Source organism: Haemaphysalis longicornis, unplaced genomic scaffold (assembly GCF_048455015.1).
Source record: "Haemaphysalis longicornis isolate Haplotype H1 unplaced genomic scaffold, Haemaphysalis longicornis Haplotype H1 scaffold_2, whole genome shotgun sequence".
Taxonomy (NCBI): Eukaryota; Metazoa; Arthropoda; class Arachnida; order Ixodida; family Ixodidae; genus Haemaphysalis; species Haemaphysalis longicornis.
In genome coordinates, this window is record NW_027526295.1 from 5,499,112 (window position 1) to 5,521,746 (window position 22,635).

Here is a 22,635-nt window from a genome sequence, read left to right on the forward strand (position 1 = left end):
ATGTTCTTTTCCCCGGGGCTTCTCCTCCAAGCCGCAGCAGCGCTGATGATCTGACCCGGGTATCCTCAACCGACAAACTGAGCCTCCGATACAAAACTGTACATTTATTTACAGCCCAGCAGGCGGCTAAGAAATAGTGCTCGAGCAGAGCCCGAATACGACGGGCCGAGAGCTCCGGCGCCCGGACCGCGTCTGTCTGTCTTCATCTTCCGTTCATCATGCCGCTCAGGGCCGGGGAAGGGGGAAAAGCGAGTCCCCTTCGTCAGGGTCCATCCCCATGTGGTGGCCGTTAGGACATCCGGTGCGAGCAGGCGCGGCGTTTCTCTATATGCACGGCGTTCGAAAGCGCCGCGCAACACGTTCTTTCCATTTCCGCGCTGCTCTACCCAGGGCCTGTGCCAGTTAGTGCGTCGAAGCGGCCAACAGAGGGTCCGTCGTAACGAGCGTAGACTGTATCGGCAAAAAAAGGGAACGTCTGTTTTTTTTTTTTTTTTTTTTGCTTGTTTGTCTTGCATTAAAGGGACACTGAAGTGAATTTGTCAAGCTTCTGTTTTTGCCTGCATTGCATACACGCTCAAATAAACACAGTTTTCATGGCTTAGCCGGTAGATAAGGTGGTATTTATTTTATATAGCCTGAATGAAGAAAAACTACCACGCGCGGTCTGCGGTGGCTGCAGTAATCAAGGCAGTGATGTCCATACGAGGTGCTACTGTGATTGGACAAAGTCCAAGAGTAGAATTAATCCAGTTTTGGTTTTGTTTCTGTGAAATAGCATGCTTGGCATCTGGCGTTACCGTTGGCTGGGCATTCTAGATATCCCAGTAATCGGCATACCATGCTTTTGCAATGTTGTCAGCTGTAAAATGCGTCAGATAAGCTGCCAGCACAGATTGAAATCCTCGTAACGATCACTAGCCAAGGTGTGTGTACACAGTGGACGAACGCCCTCCACGTCACCGGAGACACTCAAATGCAATGCACTGTTTCCCCCACCTCTGGAGCTTGCCTGGCTCATGTATGTATCGTAAGAGGAATGTTTGCACCAGGCCAAGGGTCGGCTGGTTCGGGACTGCACCCACTGCCCGCAAGCAGTCGGTGTTTAAGGCAACAGCACTCCAACAAGAGCTCGCCGGCGCATCAGTGTCAGCCTGCACGCATTCTGCGAACTCGCTCATGGGGCAACAAACTTTCAGCACAAAAATGGTGAATTCAGTATAGAAAACATTGCCCAAAAACAAACAAATCAACTTAAAAAAAAAAGTGTTATTGGGGATTCAGGCTTGTGAATTGCAGTACAACAGACCTAATGCTCCAGGCCAACGCCGCCTGTATAAACATTGCCTAACGCGTCGCCCGCTTTCCAATGGGACCGATAGGGACGGCTTAGTTAAGGCACTCATCCCGTATGTGGTGTGCACTGGTGGACCTTATGTCACTGCTCGCGAGTCGCGAACACTGCACCCACTTCTACAACGTCTGTCTGTCAGCTTGCCTCGAAGGCATGGGAGCGCCGCCTCGGGAACACTAGAAAAACTCTCAACTATTTCGCATAGTTTCTGAGAAGTGGCGCTGGCTGGCGGACATGAAAGCACGCAGGAAGGCTACGGAGTTGGAAAGGGTAAGAGACAGCAACAGGAGAGTAGCTATTTGGCCATTTTTCGCTCACGCGTTAGGCAGCGTTGTCCAGACCACTTGGCCACAAGCCAGGATTGTCAGGCAAGAAATTCGGAGTATATATTGCCGCGTGGAACTTATTAGACAAATGGGCTAGCCGAGGGGCGCCGTGGTTCAGTATGACATCATAGAGGAGAAATTCGGCCACGTCAGTTGCACAGCTCGTGGGTAGCGCACGGGTGATAGCAAAGCGGGTAGCTTACTCGGTAGCGACAGCAATCCATTTGTTTCCGGGAGTAGACAAGGGGAAGGGCCCGAGCAAATCTAGTCCGATCCGGAAAAATGGTTCAGTGGGAATTTCAAGTGGTTGCAGCTGGCCTGCTGGTAGCTTGGAGGGTAGCTTACGGCGTTGGCACAGGTCACATTCACGCACGTAACGCTGCACTGAGCGGTAGAGTCCTGGCCAGAAAAAACGAATGTGGCACGCGGTTGTAGGTGCGGGTCACGCCGAGATGGCCGGCCATGGGTGCGTCATGAAGCTGGTGCAGCACAGTCCGATGTAGGTGTTCCGGAACGACGAGCAGATTACCAGGACCATCCGAGCGAAAGTTGCGACGATATAAGACTCCATCGTGTATAACAAAGGAGCGGAGGGCAGGGTCGTCGGAACCAAGGTTAACGCCGTCAATGATAGAGCGCAGAGAAGGGTCGCGCCGCTGTTCTTCACCAATGTTCAGGAAGTCGGAGACCGCTAGGACACAAGCGTCAGTGTTGTCCGCCGAGCATTCCAGAGGGCTGACCGGGTTTCGAGATAAACAGTCGGCGTCCATATGTAGGCGGCCGGAATTGTGAATCACCGAAAAAGAGTATTCTTGAAGGCGCAACGCCCAGCGGCCAAGCCGACCGGTAAGGTCTTTCAAGGAGGAGAGCCAGCACAGTGCGTGATGGTCAGTCACGACTGCGAAGTGCCTACCATACACGTAGAGGCGGGATTTGCCGACGGCCCACACTAGAGCAAGGCATTCGCGCTCCGAGGCTGAAAGGAGGCGGCTGGCGTACGCGACCACTCGATCAACACCGGCTTGGCGTTGGGCCAATACAGCTCCAATGCCGTAGCCACTAGCGTCTGTACGAATTTCAGTGGGAGCAGAGGCGTCGAAGTGAGCCAAAATCGGCGTTGAGGTCAAGAGTCCACTCAGTGCGGAGAATGCTTGCTTTTGGTCGGAGCCCCAGATAAACGTTGTGTTCTTCTGAAGGAGATCGGTAAGAGGGCGGGCGATGGTAGCAAAATTTTTGATGAAGCGGCGGAAGTAGGAGCATAAACCAATAAAGCTACGGACGTCTTTAGGTGAGCGGGGCTCAGGGAAATCACGAACGGCACTTATTTTACCAGGGTCAGGTCGAACTCCCGTCGAATCAACCAGGTGGCCGAGGATAGTGAGCTGATGGCATCCGAAGCGACATTTCTTGGCGTTGAGCTGGAGACCGGCCTGACAAAAAACTGATAGGATTTTAGAGAGGCGGGAAATGTGGCTGTCAAAGGTGGGCAAGAAAACGATGACGTCGTCCAAATAGCAAAGGCAAATGGACCATTTGAACCCGTGCAAAAGTGAGTCCATCACTCTTTCAAAAGTAGCCGGCGCATTACAGAGGCCAAAAGGCATCACTTTAAACTGATAAAGGCCGTCGGGTGTCACAAAAGCGGTCTTCTCGTGATCTTTTTCGTCCACTGAAATTTGCCAATAGCCTGATCGTAGGTCTATTGATGAAAAATATTTGGCTCCATGGAGACAATGAAGGGCATCGTCAATGCGCGGTAGAGGGTAAACATCTTTCTTTGTTATCTTGTTTAGGTGTCGGTAATCAACGCAAAACCTCCAGTTGCCATCCTTCTTTTTTACGAGTACGACGGGAGATGCCCATGGGCTGTACGAAGGCTCTATGATGTCTTTGTCGGGCATCTTGTCGACTTCTTGCTGTATCACGAGCCGTTCAGCCTGCGACACACAGTACGGCCGCCTGCGGATTGGGTTTGCATCACCAGTGTTTATCCGGTGCTTGACAGCAGAAGCCTGGCCCAACGGGCGGTCACCCAAGTGAAATATGTCTTTATAGGACTCCAAAAGGCGGTAGAGCCCTTCAGCTTCGGCTGCTGGAAGTCCGGAGGCAATCATGCCCACGAGCGCGTCTTCCTGCCTAGGCTTCGCAGGGGTCTCGTTGAAAGGGCTCGATGGTGCGTCCGCCGATAGAGGGGAAAATTGGTCACCGTCCAAAGGGCAAAGGGTTGCAAGCGAAATACCCTGGGGCAGCACTTGCGTTGACAGGCCAAAGTTCACAAAAGGGAGGCTGATCACATTATCAGTAATTGTCACTACGGTGTGGGGAAGAGTGACGTCGCGCTCGAGTAGCACTGAGCGTATAGGCAAAACGACGTATTGACCATTAGGCACGGGCGGCCGCGATGACAAGGGCACCAATGTCACGGTTTTTGCCGGCAGACGAACGCTTCTTTCGCAATAAAAGCGTGGCCCTGGTTCGTCACCCGCTGTTGACAAAAGAGGCAGCTCTAAACGGAGGACACCGGAGGAGCAGTCTATGAGGGCAGCATGTTCTGACAAAAAGTCGAGACCAAGTATAACGTCGTGGGGGCACTTTTCAAGGACAGTGAACTGGACGGGGATTTGGTGGCCGGAAATTTCTACGCAAGCAGTGCACAGCCCAGAGACGACCGGCATGCGTCCGTCGGCAACACGTATGACACTGGTTGGGGCAGGTGTGAGGACTTTTCGAAGTTGGCGGCGGAGATTAGAGTTCATCACAGAAATTTGGGCTCCAGTGTCAATAAGGGCACGTACAGGGACGCCATCTACAGAAACGTCGAGTAAATTCTTCCCTGCAGGTAACGGCAGTAGAGGATTTTGAGGCTGGTCGTCAATGCAGCGTCACCTCCAGGCGCTGCATCTGTTAGTTTTCCGGCAAAGTGGCGTAAGGGGTCGGAGAGGACGAGCGGCGAAACGGCAGGGAGCGCGATTGGCGACGCTGCGGGGGCGGTGAGCGGTCGATGCGAGAGGGCGAAATTCGGGCGGCATCGTGTGGCTGGCGTCGAGGCGAGAACGAACGGGGGGCATCGTTGGCGTACTGGAAATCCGGGTAGGGGCGACAGGTAGGCCGAAGAGGACGGCTTTGGCAGTATCTAGCAACATGGCCAGCCCTATGGCAGTTGAAGCAGATCGGCCTGTCGTCCCTCGTCCTCCATTCGGCTGGATTCCTGTAATTGGACGTGGATAAGTATTTCGGCTTGCCGTTCGGAAAGGGGTCTCGTGGTGGCCGGGATGGTCCACAGCGCAGACGGAGCGTATGCCCAGGTTTTCGATCTCCTGACGTACGACGGCTTGTATAAGCGGGATGGACGGGTGGCTGCTCTGAGATGCGTGCTGAAATAGGGAGGCTGGTGCCATTGCCTCGAGCTCGCGTCGTATGACGCGCGTCAGACCCTCAGGAGCATCTCGGCCAACGTCAGACGGGGACTGTCGGCGAGAGGGTACGGGGTCCTCGCACGAAGATGTTGGAGCGGTTTTCGGCAGTCGGGTGAACGGCGCTGTGATGCAGCGGCTTTTGGCCTGCTCAAACTTCTGACATTCTTTGATAATAGCGCTGGCAGTGGTGCAGTCTTTGCAGAGCAGCAAGTGAAAAGTGTCATCCGCGATTCCTTTGAGCACATGGCCTACTTTGTTGGCCTCTGTCATCTGGGCATCAGCCTTCATGCAGAGGGACGTCCTGGATATAAGACACGTAGGACTCGGTGGTTGTTTGTGCACGCGTCGCCAGTTCCTTGCAATGTACGTGTCTAGTGACCACAGCGACTGGGACATTGCGCTGCCTTTCGTCACTTTCGCGTATAATTCCTCCCGTCACGACACTGCAGGCTTCTCACCCTTTTACCTTCTCTACGGGAGGGAACCGGCCATGCCGCTTGATACCATTCTGCCTCCCGCCACCCACCCGTGCACCGAATATGTCCACGAAGCCATCGCAAGAGCCGACGAAGCACGTCAGCTTGCCCGTTCCCACCTCGCCGTTTCACAAATCAGCCAGAAGAACCGATATGATGAACGTCACCGTGTCGTGCACTTTTCACCAGGGTCCCTCGACTTACTATGGTGTCCGACTCGCCGTGTGGGACTTTCTGAGAAGCTGCTTTCCCGCTATGCTGGCCCTTACAAAGTACTACGTCAAGTTACGGACGTTACGTATGAAATCGTCCCCATCGTCCCTTCCAGCTCTGAACCTCGGAGTGACATCGTCCACGTTGCCCGCCTCAAGCCGTACCACTCCCCTGATTTACCTTCCACATTGCAGCCGCACAGCACCGAGTCGGTGCTTATCCTGCGGGGGAGCTATGCCGCGTGGAACTTATTAGAGAAATGAGCTAGCCGAGAAATGAGCTGGCCAGATACTCGAATTGCAAAGAGCGCAATCCCCCAAAGTGGGCATGGGCCATGGTTGTGCGGCAGCCTGGCTATCCGTTGAGGAAGAAGAAGACGCTCTTGTGGACTAGCGTGTGCACGAGCTGAAAGACCTAGCTGCCTGTCCGAATTTGCCTTCCTAATTATCTGCCATTAGAGACACATTCGTTTACTACTTGTGAATAAGCGTTTTCCTTGCTCCGCAACAATATTGTATAACGTATTTATATATAAATTCGGAGTACCGTACTTACCCGATTCTAACGCGCTCTTTTTTTCCGGAAAAATAGGTCGAAAAATCGCATGCGCGTTAGAATCGGATACCAAACCGAAACTGTCGAAACAGTGGAAATGTCGTCCCACCCATCGCAATCCCCATCTCAAGATGGCGCCAAAGCTTTTAGCAACGATTTTTCGGACGCAACAAGCCTGGGCGCCTAGGCTTTTCTATCGGCGTTCACACAAATAGTCAAATCGTTCCACTTGCGCACTTGATAACAGAAATGGCAGCAGCGGCTCTCTCGCGTTCAAAACGAGCAGTCGCCTGAAGCGTGCGCCTCTGGAGAAGCTTGCGGGATGGGCGTGCGAGGCGTGGGCCATGATCCCATCGACCATGGTTGAACGTTCGTTCAGAAGTGTGGCATCGCGAACGCGCTTGACGGCACCGAGGACGAGATGTGGTCAGCGGAGAGCGACGAGGAGTGAGATAAGTGAGATTACTTCGGGAAATAAATCGTCCGTTTCTATCACATTCGTTTTTCTTGCTCACAAAGTTCCGTGCGCGTTACAATCGGAGGTGCAAGTTTTTTCGGTTTTTTTGCCAGGAAAATCGGGTGCGTGTTAGAATCGGGGGCGCGTTAGAATCGGGTAATTACGGTATATATTGTATAGCCTGTTTACATTTTTATTTAGTTTTAGTACTCCAAGGAGCTTAGATAACTATTTCTTGAATAACGCTTGTGCGTTAAACATCGCCGAAATTCCCCTGAATATACCTCGTCTGTAGCAACTGCATTCCTTAGGGACAAAAGCAATCACAAATGTGTGGTCGTGCTGCTGGCTGTTGTGCTGGTTCACCCAGCGCGAAAAGTGCTTCCCGCACCCTGGTTTTATGCTGTACAATAAAAGTAACAGTTGATTTTGATTCCTCAGTACCTGCATTAGCTTCACTGATTCTTCTCCCGCCTTCGATTGGCCTCAGATTTTTCTACCAGCACACCAGTCGACAAAGCATCACATGTGCGCTTGTGTGGAGCTACTTGGGCTTAGAGCTTGATACTGTCTACAAACTGACAAGCTAAAGACACATTCTTCCAGGCACACACATGTGGTGGCTTAGTTTCAAGTGAGAGAACGCCTTGCGATGACACGCCAGCGGCTGGCCGACTAAATGCTGGGATTCTGTCAGAGCCGTGCAGTAGCGCAGTCAAGCCAAGCGGCCTTGCTTGAGCGTCGTGTGAACCGTCATGGGAACCCGGCAAGAGGGGGGGGCAGCTTTAACTGATTCTTCTAGCGAATGCAGTGGCGTAAATGCAGCGGGAGGTTGAAACATGGCCTACAGACTCCAGACCACAGTGTGCGCTAGTAATCCTGCAGTGTTTGCAAATCACTTCAGTGTCCCTGCAAGCTTCGAAGTAACATACCTGACAGATATATCTGTCTTTCAGGGCTATTGATGAGAGGGCTTTAGGTAATCACTGGGACTTGAGAGCCTGCTCGTGAGCTCTGCCAAGGACAAGGGGGGCGTTTTTCCTGCCCTGTACATGGCGGAAGTGCAGTGCACCAGGGCACTGGCCCCAGACCCTGGTATGAAACTCTGTAGTTGATGGTACCCTGCATCAATCAACACAATCAACACACACAGTCACTGAAGGTGCACTAGTTGTGAAACTTCCCATAGGCTTTCCCGTGTGTCAAAAAACCGGTCCACGGCTGGCCCCCTGCCCTGGGGCGGCAAATGGGCACAAGCATGGGGCGAGTTGACGAGCCTGCCACCTGTCCACAGAAAGTTGAAGGGAATAAACTCATAAACTCAAGTAAACACTCAAGTATAAACTCAAGTAAACACTCCCTCTGTTTCCCGATTTGAAAATTGAGCCTTATTTTGTTGAGTTTTTGTATTGAGAGTAAGTGCGTAACAAAGTTCGGTTTCTGTGGTGATGCTTTGGTGATGCTCGATCTCAGACATGGGTAAATGAATGCGGATATCTGGGAATGAGTATGTCTATTGATGTAGTATTGCAATTTCTCGTTTGAGAATTTTTGCTGTTTCTACGCTTCTTGCATCTTCTTTGTTATCACTTCCTTTAAAGGGACACTGAAGTGAATTTATCAAGCTCCCGTTTTTGCTTGCACTGCGTAGACTGGCTCAAATTAGCACACTTTTCATCGTTTATCCGGTTGACAAATCGGTAATTATTTTATAAAGCGCGAAAGAAGAAAAACTACCATGCGCGGTTTGCGGCGGCCGCACCAACTAAAGCTGTGACGTTAGGAGGAGCCGCACCGTGATTGGACGATGCCCAAGGTGAGCAACCAAACAAGTTTCGGTTTCGGTTTCGGTTCTGTAAAACACAACCGGTGGCGTTGTTGGATGGGCATTCTCAATAACTCAGTAATCATCGTACCGCGCTTCTGCCATGTTGTCACCTGTAAAAATGCATAAAGATAAGCCTCCCAGGACGGCTTGGAATCGTAGCATTCACTAGCCGAGGCCTACGCAGTGCATGGACGCCCTCCGCGTACCCGCAGACGCCCAAATGTCATGCGCTTTTCCCCCATATTTGGAGCTTGCCTCACTCATGCCTGTACCGTAAAAAGCGTGTTCGCACCAGGCCAAGGGTCTGTTCATTCTGGCCTGTGCCCACTGCCCGCAAGCAGTCTGTGCTTATGGCAACAGCACGCCAACGAGAACTCGCTAGCGCGCCAGTGCCAGCCTGCGCGCGTTCTGTGAACTAGTTCGTGGAGCCATGAACGTTGCGGCCCAAAAAAAGGTGAACTCAATGTAGAAAACATCGGCAGAAAACGAAAAAGTTAACTTACAAAAAAAAAAAAAAAGCACGTGCCCGCGGGGATTCGAACTCGTGACTTGCAAAATACTTGCATACCTAGCGCCCCAGACAACTAGACCACGGGGACGGGCTCTGCTGGCCTTGGTAATATAGGGTATATATTGTACAACCAGTTTACACTTTTATTTAGTTTTGGCATTTCAAGCAGCTTAGGTGACTATTTGTTGTATTGCGCTCGTGCAGTAAGCGTCGCCCGAGTTTCCACAATAGCTCATGTCTAGCAATTGCATTTCGTAGACGGAAAAGCGTTCGCAGATGCGTAGTCGTGCTGCTGACCGCTGTGCTTGTTCGCCCAGCGCAAAAAAGTGCTTCCCGCACCCTAGTACGCTGTACGGTAAAAATATCAGTTGATTTTATTTCCTTAGTACCTATATTGACTTCGCTGACTCTTCCCTCGCCTTAAAGAGGCCTTATATTTTCCTACTGGCGTACCAGTCACCGAAGCGTCGCATGTGCGCTTGTGCAGCGCTTGTGTGAAGCGACCTTGACTTGGAGCTAGATACAGTGTACAAACTAACCAAGTAAAGAAAGGCAGATTCTTCCATTCACAAACGTGTCCTGGCTTCGTTTCAACTGAGCGAACGAATTGCGACGACCCGTCGGCGGCCGGCGGACGAAACGCTGGGCCGACTGACTCTGTCTGAAGGCCGGGGAGCCGTGCAGTAACGCAGCCAATTGCCAGCTCATCCCCTCCTGACGTCACACGAAAACGCCGCAGAAAATGGGCGAGCGTAAAGAGAGGAGGACAGCATTTTCGAATTAATTTTTCTACTAAATAAAATCGCGTAAACGCGCCCAGGGTGGTCGAAACATGGCCTGGGGACTCCGGACTACAATTTGCGCAAGTAATCCCGCAATGTTTACATATCACTTCAGTGTCCCTTTAAGTTGTTGTTCCTGCTGGCCATGTGGCTCACTTGTTGTTCACAACAGTGTTGCTACAAGGGTGTTTTTTTTTTACGTGTGTGTTAATCCTGGTGCCACTGGTCCCTGAGGAGGGTATGTATAGCACTGCAAGGCGAAAGTACACTTGTGCGAGGGAATAGTAGCTCCGAGGGATGCCCCTTCTACTAAGCTGCTGCACAGAACGAGCCATCCGCGATGATAATTGTGATGAGTGTGTACAGGTGAGAGATTGGTCCCGCTAGTGGATGGCTATTCATGCAGTTCTTCCTGTGGTGCACAAGAAGAATCACGGATGGCCCAAAATATATGCTCACCATACGAATGAGATATTGTGCGCAGGAGGCGTGCACTCGGCGATGAGGCACGACGTGATCATGGAGTCGGCGGATCCGGACTACACGCTGGTGGAAGGGGAGGCGGAGCGGGTAGCCCGGGAGGCTGTGCAGCGGCTGCGTGCGTCCCGGCGCCGCTGTCTCTCGGCCGCCTCGGGGGTGCCCACTTGGACGGGGGCCCATGGTTCTTCAGGAGCACCTTCGGCCGCACTCAGGTGGGTCCTGGGCCACCATGGCATGCCTCAGGGTGCTGCTTTGAGCCCACGCTTTTCCTAGCGCAAGTCCTTTCAGTGATGCCTGCAAGGTGGCATTGTTATTGCCTGCTGGGAAGGTTCTTCATGCACAGTGCACAGGTCACAGAAGAAGTGACTCGGAAACCATCAGAACAAACATAAAACAGGCACACTCACAGTTTCTCATCTTCTCTCATTTAAGTGACTTCATCCCGTTTGTTCTGATGGCAGTCAACTTTTTCAGCGAAACTTTAAATCAGTGTTGTGCATGAAGATTGTCGAAATACCTACTAGCCCACCTGTTAGCAAGACTCATTGATTTCTGGGAAATTCACTTCCGGCAGCCTCTGAGATTCCGGAAAGAAATGATGGGGCCAGACGTGCCACCTCCTCGACTGTGCTGGCTGGCAAACCAGAAGAAGTGACGCTGCTGTACTTGTGCAGTGCACAACACGCTTGCCTGCAACAGCGAGTGTGACCACGGTCGAGAACTCCGCTTCAACGAAAATTCTGCTGTAGGCACGTTTGTTATCCAAAGAAACATGATGTAATTGCGCACCACTTTTTCTAAAGATTGCGTTATGCAGTCAATGATGTGGATAACGTATGGGGGGTATTTTTCGTGCCCTTTTGTGGTTTATTAGGGCATATTTCAGCTCGGAGAATTTCCGCTTTAGTGAAATTTTTCACGCGTCCCGCCAGTTTCGTTGTAGCGGGGTTTATGTGGGAACTGCTAAAACAGACTTTTGATGAACATGTTGGGGACAAGAGGGGTGGGCGTAGACTTCAGAATGCTGCAGTAGTTTTCTTTCGATCCTGCTCGGATGAGGCAGCATAGGGCTGAAAGTAGGAAAGCGGTGCTGTACTCGGGCATGTTGCCCTCTGTACATGCACTGGCTTGAAAGGCCACCAAGTTCACAATTCTGTTTGCAAGGCACCTGGGGAGGGCAGGAAAGCTTGCACCAGGAAACGGTATCCTGTCATGGAAAGGGGGGGAAGACATACTACCGTATAATGCGGAATATAGGTCGAGGCGGAATATAGGTCGACCGCCTTACCTTGTAGCCGAAAAATGCCTAAAAAATAATTAGGTAACAACCATGTTTTTATTGAGACTATAACTTGTTTCGTCTCAGATTACTCATTTAAAACTGTCTGAAGTATCGTCGGACGACTGCTTCTGGCTCGCTGTCGTCCACACAACAGGTCGTCTTGGGTGCAGTCCAGGCACTTAAACACTCGCAAGACAATGTCATCGTGAAGCGAGGGCAAAGCATGGGACACTCGTGTGCAGACCGGAGCGACAGCCAGTCTGTGCAGGCGGTCAGCAAACATCTTGGGGTATCCATTTGTAGAGACATCGCACGACGCTAGCGGACAAAATTTGCCCCTTTTGTAGAGCAGCACAGGTGCACAGAGCAGCGCCCATGAAATGATGCCTTCCGAGCGTTGCATACCCAGAGCTGCCCCTTCAGCTAACGCCGCTAGCAATACTTCTTTTGGTGATTCCGAACTGGCGCAAGGCGGACACGTCATTGGCCTTGGAAAACCCCCAACTTTTCTTTTAAATGCTGCTGTGAACTCGCACCAAGTGCCTAAACTCATTTTGAGCAAGAAGAAAATAGCACGGTCACATTCGCCGACAGTGAGAGAAGCAACAAAACAAAGATGGCGTCGCATACGATTGATGGTGGTGGCGATGGTGCCCTTGCGGTGTGGATGGGCTCAATGGGCTGCCCGGTCGCCACAGGACAACTGCCAGTGACTGCAATATAGGTGGTCGAGGGGTGACTTTTCGGCACATTTTTCTGTAAAAAATCTCGACCTATATTCCGCATTATACGGTAAGTTGGTTTTCAAGCTCCTGCCAGCATTCAGCTCTCATGCACCTGAAACCACTGTTTTAGTGCGTTACTTTTCCTCGTTTGTTTAGAGCTCATTGCTAGCGCTGTGCAAACAGTGATTTTTAGTTTCAAAGCAAATTGAAACAGTTGCATATCGAAGTGAATATTTTCAAATTACGAGCGAATGTTTAGTGATTCCCTGTAAGAAAACTGGAATTTATCATTTCTGAAACATGCTCTTGTAGAAAAATAAAAGGCTCGCATAAGGCAGAAATAACAAAGCTATTCTGTAGCTTTAGCTCTATGGGGTCACTTTTCTTCTTAGGTGGTGATCTCCACCATAAGTGCTTCAAAATTAGCGGATAAGGCAATTGATTTTGGCCAGTTCTGAATTAGAGGGGAGGAGGTACTGGAGAGCATAGGTGATCCGGCTAATAACGAATGCTTGAACGAGGCGGAGCCTATCTGCTTCCTTAAGCCCATGTTTTTTGGAAGCGATGCGGCGAAGGAGTCCGATGGTTTGGGAAACATGTGAAGAAAGGCGCTTGATGTACTCTGTGTTTGAACGATTACGGTTTATGACTAGGCCGAGGATTTTGATTTGTGGGACAACTGGCACAGGCTTTGAATCTATGTAGATTTGGATGTTAGGAGTTGTGCGGTTTGCGCGCTTCGGATTGAGGAGAAGTAGTTCTGATTTAGATGGGGAACATTGTAGGCCGGCTATAGTGCCTCCCTCAACCACGGCTGACGCTGCTGCTTGGAGAGTCTCCTCTACTTGTGCGTCACTACCTCCGCTTGTCCAAAGTGTGGTGTCGTCTGCATAGAGGCTAAAGTGTAGGTTGGGAATGCAATCTAGAGCCTTTGGAATATGAAGGAGGGCTATATTGAAAAGGAGAGAGGATAGCACAGCTCCTTGCGGAGTGCCTACTGGGGGTAGGTGAAGCTCGCCTGATTCTAAGGTGCCTAATCGGAGGGTTGCAGTCCGCGAGGAAAGGAAAGCTTTAACGTAATTGTACGTTCGTAAGCCAGGGGAGATAGAGGAAAGGCCATTGAGGATTGATTGATGTGAGACCCGGTCAAAGGCTTTCGTGAGGTCTAGTGCTAAAATCGCTGCTGTGTCAGACTGTTGGGGAGAAGAAATGATGTTGTGGTAGAGTTGGAGATGTACATCATTTGTCGAGAGTCCGGCACGGAAACCGAACATGGTGGTTGGTTTGGTTTGCGTGTTTGGTGAGTCTGGCATGTATGATATGTTCAAGCACTTTTCCGATGCAGGAGGTGAGAGAAATCGGCCGGAGGTGATCTAAGCTTAACGATTTTCCGTGCTTGGGGATGAGTGAAATGTTCGCATGTGTCCATGACGCTGGTAGTGTGCCTTCTTTCCAGTGTTTGTTGTAGAGGTGTGTGAGTGTTGTAATGGAGTTGTCATCAAGGTTGCGTAATATTTTTTTAGTTACTCCGTCTCTCCCAGGAGCCGAACTGGTTTTGAGAGTGAGAAGAGTGGCTCAGACCTCTGCTTCAGTTGTATCCGCGACGAGGAGTGCGTTGGGTGTTCCTTGGTAGTCTGGTAGGGGGTTACGGTCGCCAGTAGGGATGTATTTTTCTTGAAGCGAAGAGAGGAGTTGTTGTGGGGTACCTGGGTAGGAGTGGACAAGCTGGGCCATGCGGTTGGTCAGAGCAGTTTTGGATTTATGGTGATCGATGAGGTGATGGAGGAGGGACCAGGTGCGCTTCATGGTAAGGGTACCTCTGAGCTTGTCACAGATTTCTCCCCATCGGGCTGAGGCTAGTTCTGCTGCGTACTTTTTCGTTTTGTGACTTAGCTCTGTAATTTTCTTCCTGAGGCACTTATGTTTATTTGTCCGCCATTTTCGCCGAAGGCTGCTTAGTGCAGTCCATATATTTTTGAGACGGGAGTCTACCATTTCAGCCGGGATGTCAGGGTCAAGCGGTTGGTCGTGGGCTTTTTTGTCTCGAAGGAGGTCGGCTACCCATGTATCCAGGGACTGTACTGTAGAGGATTCAGTCAGTTGTTCGTTGCGAGTGGTCCTGAAGGCGTGCCAGTCTGTTATGTATTGTTGTTTGTGTTGGGGGGCATAAGTGTGTTGAAGGGGGATGGTGAGCTGGATGATGCAATGGTCACTTCCAAGAGTGTGGTCCATGTTGTGCCAGTGTGCATTGGATATGCGATGGGTAAGAGTGAGATCTGGTGTTGTGTCTCGTTGCACACTATTGCCAAGTTTGGTTGGTATGTCAGGAGGGGTTTCTAGTGTGAGCCTGTGCGAGCGAAGGTGTTCCCAAAGTAGGCGGCCTTTTTTCGAGATTGTAGGATAACCCCAAGCTGTATGTTGGGCGTTAAAGTCGCCTACTACTTTGAGGGGGTGGCTTTGTGCCTCTCTCTTGGCTAGCGAAAAAAGTTTGTTGAAAGTGTGCGTGTATTCTTTGGGGCCGGTGTATATGTTGAGCACGTGTAGTCGGGGAGAGGACGGAGTTTTGGAGTAAATGACGACCATGTCGTGAGGGATAGGAACGCTGTCAAAGTGCACTCGCTTGGCTGGGACGTTACGGTGCACTAAGATTGCGGTGTATGGGTTACGGGGGTCTTGGAAGGATTGGTAGCCACCTAGTTTGGCGTGGGGACCAGGTAGGGCTATTATTGAGGGGGGTTGGTCGGACGAGGCAGTTAGCATCTGTAAGTTGGCGCGTTTCCGTTGGAGGCCGCGACAATTCCACTGCCAGACTAAGAATTCTTTATGGGATGGGGGCATCTGTAATGGGGACGTCTAATACTGGGGCTACCGGAACGTTGATGGTGGTAATAATTCGCTGGAGGTAACTATGCATTTCCGCTCTTATTGCCTCTATGGTTCCCTGCATGGCCACCTGGTTGCTAAGCAAGGGTTGGTGGAGATTAGTGTACTCCGCTTTCTGTTCTTCCAGAGTATGTTCTAGCCTCCCGAGACGTTCCTCTAGCTGCTGAGGAGGCTGGTCCTGAAGTTCATCTTGGGAGACGGAGCAGGCTTTCCGTTTTTGTGGTGGGGAGGTTGAGTTCTCCTGCTGGGAAAGGGGAGCTGAGTGAGAGTGATTTTTTAGCAAAAAGTTTTCGCGCTTGAGAGCAGCGTTTTCCTCTCTGAGAGATGTGATTTCAGCGCGGATAGTCTGCAGTTCTCTAAGTACGTCTGCTATGGATGTACCTACAGGGGGGTTTTGGGAAGCGTGTGGGGGCTGGGAGCTGGTAGGGGCGCTTGGGCTGCTCACCTTCTGGGACTGTGAGCCAGAGGGTGACTTGAGGAGTTGGCGCATGGGATCAGAGGGAGTCCTGCTGCCTGTTGACTTGTGCGTTGCGGACTTGCGGTCTTGGGCTTGTAGTGGGGGGAAGGAATCAAGTAGTGGAGGGTGGCTTTGGGACGCGGCTTTGCGTAGGAGAGCATCCGTGGTTTGGCCTGGTAGCGGCGCCGGCAATCCGCCATACCTGTAAGGTGGCTTCCTTCACACACTGTGCAGCGTGGGTTGCAGGGGTGATTTTCATGAGCGTTGGTAGCGCCACAGCGAGAACAGCGGGGTACAGTTTGTTGGGTAGGGCACACGTCCTGGCGATGACCCGTTTTCCAACAGGTGATGCAGGCTTCGGTTTTGCGCCGGAAGGGTCGGCAGCGATAGGTGGCGGCCCGGTACCGAACCCAATACGGGACGTGAGGTCCATCGAAAAGTATTTGGGCCATGTTGGAGCTGTTCAGTCGACGGACGTCGAGGATTTTCAAGTGGGGGTTATAATTGATGATGCTGTGAGCGATTTGTTCAGGAGTGTCCGTTTCTGGGATATTGAAGATTATGCCCAAGGAGGTATTTGCGGGGGCCGGAACGTGAGCCGCGACGTCATACCGATGTTCCCCAATGAGCAGGGAGGAGATTCTAGAATAATTCATTGCACGTGCCTCCGAGGGAGTACTTATTACGATGAAGTTGGATTTGGCTTGAATGCGTATTTGATCCTCACCATTGGGTTCAACATTTGCGTGCTGTTGAATTGTATCCGCCAGAACCGCAAGGGAGAGCTTGGCGAGGGCTAGTCCGCCTCTCGGACGCAAAACAATCTTGACGTCAGTCGCAGGGAGGGGTTCGACTGGAGTTATTCGACGCAGGGGCTTTTTGCGGCCTTTGCATAGAGAGCTTGTAGAGGTTGCTGGGAGACTTGCCTGTTGGGATTGTCTCTCGGTACAACGGAGAGCTTGCTGCTTGCTTCGTATACTTTTCCAGCCAAATTGAAGCAGTTCGTCCGGGGTGATGGGTTCACCGACAACTTCGCTTTCCATAGCGGCGGGGCGGGCGACGAGCATCAGGGAGCAGCTGGCCGCCTGGCGTGCTGGGGGCGAGTACAGCCGCGGTGCTAGGCCTGGTTAGGCCTAGCAGTGCGAGCGGCGTGGTCCGGTCTTCCAAGGCAATTCAGAACTGGCCAAAATCAATTGCCTTATCCGCACAATATACAAAGCTGCTCTGCAACTCCCACCCGGCACCTCCACTGCCAGACTAGAAGGAACAGGGGTGTACAACACTGCCCAAGAGCTGATAGAGGCGCACCGGATGAGCCAACTAAGCCGCCTAGCCAAAACTAACCCCGGCAAACACCTCCTTCAACGCCTACAGCTAAATGCACCTATTATTAGAGATCCTAAACTCCCCATACACATTGAAACCCACTCCTGCCTCAAAGTACGTCCCCTACCCCGCAATATGCTTCCTCATATTCACCAGCGCCGCAGAGAGCAACGAGCTGGAGCCTTAGCAGAACGCTATCCCATACGGCCCGCCACGGTGTACGTAGATGCCGCCGAGTACCGGCACAAGACCTCTTTCGCACTGGCGATCATTAATGCCCCCAACGCCCCCCCAATCAACTCCCTTACAATTCGTACCTCGGAACCTGCGACGGCGGAAGAGGCGGCAATCGCACTAGCCCTGTCGCACCGGCCGACCCCTGAATTCATTATATCCGATTCGAAAACAGCCATTCGAAATTTTGCTGCGGGTGCCATCTCACCCCAGGCCCTAAAACTTCTTATGCAAAATCCACCCACCACACAAGTAGAACTGATCTGGACTCCTGCCCACACTGGGCTTGGAGGCAATGAGGCAGCTCATGCAACAGCCCGAGCGCTCACCTCCCGGGCATACCCCAGCCCCATTGCTTCCCACGGAGCCAGGTCAGCTTGTGACAGCCTCTTGGACTACCACGACATCACCATGTATTACCGCCCCTCTCGCCTCCGATACCCCCCCGCCCACCCTTCCCTCAGCTACACGGAAGAACGACTCTGGAGACTCCTACAAACAGAATCTTTACCCAACAGAGCTCTCCTTCACCGTATTCACCCCTCCCTATTCTCCTCTCCCAACTGCACATCATGCGGCGCGAAGGCCACTGTGCAGCACCACATGTGGGCCTGTCCCGACGACCCCCTACCCCCAATCACCACCCCGGAGCTATGGGAGGCGGCGCTGGGCTGCTCTGACCTGACGCAACAAGCCCTGACGGACAGAGCAGCCAAGGTCGCTGAGCAGCTGCGGCTGCTGGCCACCCGCCCCGCCTAACAGGGCCCGATTTTAATAAAGTGTTTCTCTCTCTCTCTCTCTCTCTCTCTCTCTCTCAAAATTAGCGTTACGAGAACTGCTGTAAACTGAGATTGAAACATTCCTCATGAAGTTTCATGCACGTTCGTGTCATTTCAAGAAAAGGAACTCTGTGTCGAGGCATGGAAAATTAGCCTACCGTATTTACTCGAATATAACATGCCTTCGATTGTAACACACACCTGTTTTTCGCAGTCTAAAGGGGAAAAAAGTGCTATGTCCTCGATTGTAACGCGCACTAAACTTTGATTATTTGATACAAAAATTCAGCTTTTTCTCACTTGGAACAAGCAAGGTTTGTTCCAAAGGTGGCACACAATGAAATGTGCCTGTTATCGCTGGCAAGACGGTCCAGGGCAGCGCCGTTGGGCGGCACCGGCGGCACATTATCGCTCGTCGTCGCTGTCGGATGACTCCTTCTCGCTCTCGACGGCCCAAAGCATGTCGTCTTCGGTGCCGTCCATAGCATTGGAAATTCCGCACTTCAAAGCATTGCTCACTATGGTAGGCGGGGTCGTGCACCATGCATCCTTCGCTCATCCGACGAGTCTTGCAGAGAGGCACGCTTAATCCGGTTGCTTGGCGTCAGTTCATGGCCATCACCCACAAGCCACTCGGTGTTAGAGCACTGCACCGGCCCGGCCTCAATGCCGCGGGCCCGGGCCGGGCTCGGGCTTGAATTCATAGGACCGGCCCCTAATAGTTCCGTCGCGAAGTGTACAAAAGGGCATTAAAATGAATATTCCGAGTTTATTTTTACACTCTTCTTGTGCTTCTTACACTGCGCTAAATTAACATTGACGAAGACAGTGGAACATAAAATAACATAAGGGGAATCTTCTGTTCCACCATCCTTTGTCTTCGTCAATGTCAAGGCGGCCATGACGCTGCCGCCGCAGGGGTGATCCACCAACCCCCAAGAAGGCTGCTGGTGCAAGCACAGTGCCAGTGTGCAAAAAGGACTGCACAGTGCACAAAGGCTGTTGAACAGAGGGGAATTTGGCCCCGGTGTCAAAGCCTCTTGCACCTCGGTGGAAACAATGGGCACAAGGGGAAGTCGAACAGTGGGCAAAGGAACCAGACTACGTGGGGTTTTCACCCGAAAAACACTTCATTCACAGTTTGCTGTCCAGAAGTTGCATGGCGCACAAGGGAGTCTGTATGAAATAAAAGTGCGCACTTGGATAAAAACGAGACGCGGAGATGAGGAGGTTTGCAAAGTACACATGCCATTTGCTGCCAAATACCGTGGGACGTGGACTTCTTCAAAAACTATTTGCGAAAGTCTCAGCAGTGGTACTTTTTATAGTTATCAAACTTTTTTGGGCACAAAGGATAAAAAGTATTTTTGAAGAAGCTATTTCAGCCTGAACATGGGACAATCACCCAGCTGTGCTTCTAGTGTCCGCTGGTACAGCTGGTCTACACTGTAGAAGCGGCATGGAAAGCTTGGCCGTCCCAAACGTTTCCCTGTTTGCTCAGCTGCAATACACCTAATTCGCAGGCAAGGACACTGCATATAGCCCTTGCATTTCCATGCTCATCCTGCCAGCAATGAATTCATAACCACCCACTGTGGCACCAGCACACTTGTGAGCACACCAGCACACTGGGAAGCCAAACGCATTTCTGAACACGTATTTGAACACGCTGCGTTTTACGTGCAGTAGCAAATGCCGTGACAAAGATTAAACTTTCTGCATGACTCAATCCACAGTACCTTCCACGAGACAAGTAGAATTCACTTTTGCCCATCACAGTGAAACTCTATGCGTGCTCCATGCGGTGTGGGATCTTGGTACCAGGTGTCCTGCAGGCTCCTCGAAGGGGGTGAAAATTGGTCGCTCTGCTACGGCGTGCCTCATGGCCCACTTGTCTAAAATCATTTTACGGTGCCTGCGTGGAAGCGTTCATCAAACGTGAAGGTGCATTAAAAAATGCCCCTCAGGTAGAAATGTAGAATTAACAGGAACCTGGTAACAGGTTGGTCGGTAACCTAAAGTGGCTGTGTGTTCCACGCAGGCCGCGTTTTGGCCAGAAGAAGGCCGGCAGTGCCGCCCTCCCTGGGTGCAGCGGCCAGCAGCAATCGGCGGGGCCCTCAACGTCATCGAGTGAGCTGCTGGCCTGCATTCGTGCCCGCCAGCCCCTGCACAGCAGCAGTGGCCCAGCTGAGGAGGCCGCGGACAGTGTGGACGCCTTGGGGGCCGCCACGGAGCACGAGGAGCTCCTGTCGGACCTGCAGACGTTTGTGGCCTTTGGGGCAAGTGTGGACGGCCAGGCAACTACGGCCGAGGTGTTGGCTGCCTTCCGGCACAAGGCCGCCGGCCGGGCGCCCCTCTTCAAGGCCCTTCTCAGCAAGATCTGCGAGTTCGGCCGGCGGCCAGAGGACGGCCAGGGCCTGTGGAGGCTGAGGCCCGAGTTTCGGTAGTTGGCAGCAGGCTGGCCGAGCGTGTAGTCCTGTTTGACAGGGGGTGCCCCCCACACTCGGCTTCGAGAATGCAGATTTAGTCTGCGCTGGATGCTCTGACAGGTGACAGTGACAGTAGAAGGGACAGACGTTGGTGCACAAACTTGCAACTGGTTTGTTGAAGGTGTTGGTGGTTGCATATCATTGACACATATGCATTCGATGGTCTAGCGCAGTCTATGTGAAGCAAATTCAGCCAGATGTTGGCTTCACTAAGCAAATCTGTTGGGCAAGTTGGTGCATTATGATTCACAGAATAGAGCGCGACTTGGACAACGACGGTAAAGAAGGATGAGAGCGCTTGTCCCGTCGTCCTTCTTTACCGTCGTTGTCCAAGTCGCGCTCTATTTTGTGAATCAAGATATTGGCTGGCGTGTGGGGTCATGGGCCATCAGATTTCTTCTTCAGAAAGGTCGCAATGCCGAAAAACAAATCCAGTGGCCCCTGATCCCATGTCACAATGAATCGCATGCTTATATGTAACGAGCAACACTTTTAACAAACTAGTTGCAAGCTCACTCACTAACATGTATGGTTTGTCCATTCTACTGTCTCTGTCACCCATTAAGGTATGCAGCGCATGCTAAGTTTGAATTGAAGACTCTGCTGACTAGCCCCTAAACGAGCCTATGTTGGCTTGGAGAAGAATTCTGGAAAGACACGGCTGTCCTGAAGTTAACATCAGCTGCCCTGTTCCCAGGGATATAGACACGTCGCTAGAATTTGGGGCCGATGGCGCTCCAGCTATTGATCAAAAAAGAGCACGCAACTGCAAGAGTGTGGGAGATCTTTGTGTGCCACTCTTGTTCCATGTGCGAACGGAAGGCACGAGTTGCACGTGTTCTTATGTTGCCCAGGGACAGTTGGCCGAGCATCTGCTCCCTGCTGTGTTCTCAGGGTGAAACTGCCAGGTTGCTTTTTTTTATTCTTAAATGCAGTCTTTGTACATTGAACCTTTTTACAGTTCTTTTGTGTGCGCAATTGTGTACATTGTTAAGCAACACTTGAAGATAAGAACGATAGAAACAAGCACTGTTTAACGACGTACAGGAACCACCTAGCCCAGCTGCCGATTCTACTGAACGTGATTCTTTGTTCTTGTTCCAGCTAAGTAGTAAATAATGGGCCGAACCTGGAAATATAATTGCAAGTAGTCAGTAGGTTGTAAGTCGGAATCGTTTCAACCCGAGTTGGTAACCACTAAAAGTGCTGTGATCAAGTGAAGCCATGACCCGAGCCAAAAGTGAAAAGCTAGTAGAGATGCACCAATGAGATGCTCTAAAGTGGTCAGGGAAAAACAGGGCGGCTCACACACGAGCCGTGGGTGAGCCTGGAAGAGGGCGTGTGTGGCCGCCTCGCCTGTGCCTGCATTGTGGGCTTTGGCCGCTCAAACGGTGGGCCTGTCAGGTGCTTGTTCCCGTCTAGGACATGGTCTTGGACAAAAGTTGCCGCTGCACCGTGATCCTGGGCAATCACACTTCTCACTGGCTGTAACCACTATCATGGGGAACAAAATAAAATGACACTTTTCCATCAGTTTGTCTATGGCACTTTCATTTTGGGCACCTTTCTTTTTTGCAAGAGCTGTGTGGACAATTTGAACGTTTGAGTACTTCACGACCACTGTTTCCAGTATTTCAAACATCAGGAACCACAAGCAATACTAACGACGTACGTACTAAGAATTTTATTTGCTTTGCTGCTGTTATTATTTTCACGACATGAGCAAAGCTTGTGTCGAACAAGCGTGGGGTAACCATGACATTTTTTCAGTACCGTCACTCTTAGCTGCCACTGCCCCAGTATCAGCACTCATCATTTTCATGTTTTCGCTGAAAGTAGTGTTTACGTCGTCCTTGGGCAACGTAAAGTCGAAAGTAGTGTTTACGTTCTTATCTCCCTGTACAGCAGCTGCCGCGCGGCGCTTTTTTCTTGTTGGGAGGTGTGCTTGTAATTATTTAGATTGGGTATTTTTTGTGAACTTGCTGGTGCACGTCTTGGTAAGCCTAACGCATTGTTTTCTGCACGCTGCTTCGCCTCGCTTTTTACATGCTCCTAGAACTGTAGT

At 51.4% G+C, this 22,635-nt stretch overlaps 1 protein-coding gene across 2 annotated transcripts in view; it reads left to right on the forward strand.

Annotated features, from left to right (window-relative positions):
• Nucleotides 1–22,103, forward strand: part of LOC144168704 (DNA excision repair protein ERCC-6-like) — a 93,863-nt gene extending 71,760 nt beyond the window's left edge. For both annotated transcript variants that reach the window (XM_077697640.1, XM_077697641.1), the window contains exons 19-20: nt 10,400–10,607; nt 20,123–22,103. In XM_077697640.1, the coding sequence (XP_077553766.1) occupies nt 10,400–10,607; nt 20,123–20,528 (614 nt within the window). In that variant the 3' untranslated portion in view covers nt 20,529–22,103. The remainder of the gene's footprint in view (nt 1–10,399; nt 10,608–20,122) is intronic.
• Nucleotides 22,104–22,635: the final 532 nt, after the last annotated feature.